The 4452-nt window shown below is 43.6% G+C and overlaps 1 protein-coding gene across 1 annotated transcript; it reads right to left on the bottom strand.

Annotated features, from left to right (window-relative positions):
• Positions 1 to 1906: 1906 nt before the first annotated feature.
• LOC110024902 (pentatricopeptide repeat-containing protein At3g14730-like) lies at positions 1907 to 4225 on the bottom strand. Its single transcript, XM_020725092.1, has 2 exons — positions 4109 to 4225; positions 1907 to 4072 (listed from the first exon to the last, which is right to left on the bottom strand). The coding sequence occupies exons 1-2, from the start codon at positions 4219 to 4221 to the stop codon at positions 2290 to 2292; spliced, it is 1896 nt and encodes a 631-aa protein (XP_020580751.1). The 5' UTR covers positions 4222 to 4225; the 3' UTR covers positions 1907 to 2289.
• Between the last annotated feature and the right edge of the window lie 227 nt (positions 4226 to 4452).

Genomic DNA, 4452 nt, shown 5'->3' with positions numbered 1-4452 from the left:
GTTATTTTTAGAAAATTTATATGGAATGCCACATCAAAAATTTATAAATAGACCCCAACTTTCCATCATCATCAGGCCAATGCTTCTCATCTTCTTTTTTTTTTTTATCATGGCCTATCGACCACCAATGTTGAATAACCAATAATTCTGGAATATGCTCACTTAACATTTGACAGATGATTATGATAACCCAACCACAGATGCTCATCAATAGTTATCTTAGCTCTGCCCTTGATTGATATCATTCAACTATCATCACTCAATTCTAATTATTTAACCCGCTCAATCACTAACATCTGACCACGATCACCCTAGCTCTACTGCTTATCTATAATTATTTGACCACTATCACCCAACGATAATCATTAGATTCCTACCGCTTGACTATTTTCATATGACCAGCAACACTTGATGATACTTGTCTTGAGTATTAAGGCTTGACTACGAATAGTTTACCTTTGCAAACAGTTAATGCTGCTCGACCAAAATCGTTCTACTATAATAAACTGTCTACCATCGCTCGACCAAAGTAACCAATCAATTTTTATCAGACCAATGTTCCTTATTTGATTGGTTACTTCGTGTTGACCACCCGCGATAGGTTGAGTAATACGGTAGTAGGGTCAGGCATCTTGTTTCAACCATTGGGAGCCAGACATCTGTTTGTATTCGCCTCCTAGCCAAAGCCTCTAGAAAGACGATGGAAACGACTTTTCAGGCCCCATATCTGTGTATGAACTCCCTACCATGCTCTCGGTTTAAGATATTTGAGATCCATTTCTCCTTGTTGGTGTGTCGGTTCTCTTTTTATTAATAGCATGCTCCACGCTCACCGTATATTTTAGGTTGTTGATTCCTAATTTGTCATGTGAGACATTCCCAAGAATCAGAGCGATAACCTAAATAAAAAAAAAGTAGAGAGGAAAAATGAAATAAAATAACTCACATAGACTTGCCTCGTAGAAGGGAACTGAGGTATTTCTGGGCTCTGCGACCCATTTTATATCGTGTAACTGAAGTGTTACAAAAGAGAAGATGAAAGAGATCTCTTTACAAAGTATTGGTCTAGATAGAAGAGCCAAAAAGCCCCCCGTTTATATGTAACAGACCTCTTTTTATAGAAGATAGATGTCATAAGCTGAAAAATTACATATATGACTGTTTTAAAAGGAAGTTACATAATATTATTGTCTTTTTTCTTGTTTTTTCATATTTATAACTGATTCTGATATCTTTTCATATAAACTGGACCTTCCGATCTGTAGGTCCTCGGGTCGGTTGATCAAGTTAGTGTCGGACGGCTACTTTATCTGTATATAAAGTGGCCTTTGCTCTACGAAGTCAGTCAACTATTAATTAGAGTGGTAGCTAGCTGACCATAGGATGGTGGTCAACTTGTTTGACTAAATATTTACTAGTGATCTTTGGATAAACTTTTGGGAGAGTTGAAGAGAGCCTTATGTTGATACTCGTGAGATTATTAGGGCTACATGACCTTTGTTCGAACGTTAGAGAGTATCTGCTCTCGATCGGCCTATGTGAGCTTGCATCTGAACGCCTAGTTTCCAGTCAATTATAGTTCTTCAATCAATCTACCTTATAAATACTTGCCTTCGATCTAGACCGTCAGATTATCTCGAGATTCATGCAGAATATTTTTGGGTGTGTAATCATCATCATCATCATTATTATTGCTTTTAAGCCTATGTGGCAGATTGTATGATTTGAGCCTTTTTGTTTCTCATTAAAATCAGCTGCATTTCTTCTTTTTTCTAGAGGCAGTAGCTGGGCTTAAATTTGAAAGCAAGGAAAGTTTTGATGCGAAAATCAATTATATATAATTGGTTTCATGGCTATATATGTATCCAATGCAGATTACTTCCTTTGGAATACTAAATTCGCTCATTTTGCCATACATATTCCTGCAGAGCTTATATTTTATAAAGGATATTAAGCCCGACAGTGTTTTACAGTCCACTGTAAATCAGTTTTTCATATTTAACAGATGTTTTCTCTATCATTACACTGAAGATAAATTTTAATATGTTCAACACAATCCCTAAATGTGAAAAAATTATTCCATCAGGACACTAGTCATGTGCCACACGGCTAAAAAACTTACCCAACTAGTGTATTACAGTGAGGCCCACTTGCTACGCGGCAAGTGCCTACTGGACTCCGAATGCAAATTTGCGAATCTTCTTGTTAGGTGAGTGCCCTCCCAGGTGGCCCGTAGGACAAAATTAACATTAATTGACTGGTATTGAGCTAGGCTAGCATTAAGCTTGCTTATAACATCTCCCAAGATCCATCCAACACTACAAGGGCCAAGCTTCCACCATCCCTAATCCATCCAGCTAGCTCATGAATTACAGCATAAATGGCCTGCGCCCTTGGATGACACCTTTCCCCTGTTACAAAAGTATGCACGCCATGGCCAGCTACCTCAACCCAGCTGCACCCAGGCACCTTTTTCACCCCCCTCCGCCACATCTCCCCCCTCAAATCCTCCACCTCGTTATACTTTCCTGCCCACCCATATGCATTTGCCGCCATCACCCAAGCACCGCTCCCCTCCGGCTCCATCCCCACCACCCTCTCCACGGCCTCCACCACTCTCTCCATTTCCCCGCTCTCCCTGCAAGCCGCAATATATGCCCTCCACCCCTTCGCTCCGCAGGCCTTCTCTGCAGCCAAAGCCATCTCCTTCGCCTTCTCAAGCATTCCCGCTCGGCCAAACATGTCCACCATACACAAGTAATGCTCAGCTGCCGGCATCACCTTCATTTCTTCAAAAATTTTCATCCCCGCTTGCACCAGTCCAGAATGGCTGCACGCTGACAAAACTGCAACGAGAGTGACCTCATCAGGTACAGCAGTCATGGCTGTGAAGAGCTTCAGAGCATCCTCTCCCAGCCCATGGGAGGCACATGCATCGATCATGATGTTCCATGACGCAACATCATTGTCAGGCATTTCATCGAACACCTTCCGTGCGTCTTCAAGCGCCCCGCATTTGGCGTACATGTCCATTAGAGAATTATACAGGAGGACATCGCCTGTGATCCCATGGCGAAGAAGATAGGCGTGGGTCTCCCGCCCATGTGACAGAGCTGCCAGTTGAGAGCAAGCGGAGAAGATGGCAGCCATTGTGATGGAATCCGGCTGCACTCCAACGGGCAGCATTTGGCCGAAAAGCTGCAAAGTCTTCTGGTGGTCGGCGGAGTAGATGAAAGCGGAGATGATAGAGTTCCATGAGAAGATGTCTCTGTCCAACATGGACTCGAAGACCTCCTCCGCGTCCTCCACGGCATGGCATTTTCCGTAGAGGTCAATAAGAGAATTGGAGATGGCAACATCAAAACCGTATCCAATTTTCAAAACAAAAGCATGGATCTTTCTCCCACTGTTAAAATCAGCCGTTGAAGTGAACACCGAGAGGATTCCCGTCGTAGTGAATCTGCTCGGCACCATACCTTCCTCCACCATTCTGTCGAAATACTGCCTTGCAATCCAGAATCGCCCCATTTGCGCAAATCCATTAACCATGGAATTCCAGAGCACAACATCTCGGTCAGGCAAATCATCAAACACTTTCTCTGCGTCCTCTACAAACCCTACTTTCAAGTAAGCGTTCACCATTGCACTGGAGACAAAGACGTCTGAATCTAAGCCGAACTTGAAGAGCAAGGCGTGGGTGATCTTGAGATCGCCGGCGTCACCAAGGTCGGAGAGGGATTTGATGACGCAGGGGAAGGTGAAGCGGTCGGGAAGGAGGGAGGGATGGGAGCGAAGGAAGCGGAAGAGGAGGAAGGCGTCGACGGGGAGGAAGTTGGAAGAGAGGGCGGAGATGGCGGCGTTCCATGCGAAGAGGTTGGGAGGGGAAGGTGAAAATCGGAATGCGGCAAGTGCGGCGGCAGGGGAGGAGCATTTAGAGTAGAGGGAGATGAGGGAGGTGAGGGCGGGGGGTGAGGAGGAGAGGAGGCTGGATGTGAGGAGCAGAGCATGGATTTCACGGGCTTTGGGAAGGTGGCGGGAGGTGGCGCGCTGGTGGAGGAGGGAGAGATGAGAGGAGAGAGAGGAGAGAGAGGAGAGAGAGGAGAGAGAGGAGAGAGAGGAGAGATTGCGAGGAAGAAGATGGGAGGAGAGGGGAGAGAAAGAGGTTGTGCGTCTTCTAGCCCTAGCTGTTATGGAGACGAGGGAATGTGGTTTTATGTTCATTTGGGTTGGTGGAAGAGAATTTGATGGTTATCAGAGTTTGCTCTACATTTGATATTCATTCAAAACAATAAATATAATATTTTAATCATTTGAAACTTCCAATCAAAACTTTATCAATGATTTTATGAGGGTGATTATAATGAAAAAATAATAAATTTAGATGATTAAAATATTATATTTAATATTTTGAGTGATTGATATATAAATTTTTTTTTTTAAGCAAAAGACAAG

The sequence above is a fragment of the Phalaenopsis equestris genome, unplaced genomic scaffold (assembly GCF_001263595.1).
Source record: "Phalaenopsis equestris unplaced genomic scaffold, ASM126359v1 Scaffold000278, whole genome shotgun sequence".
NCBI lineage: Eukaryota > Viridiplantae > Streptophyta > Magnoliopsida > Asparagales > Orchidaceae > Phalaenopsis > Phalaenopsis equestris.
This window is presented reverse-complemented; position numbering and strand designations above follow the sequence as displayed.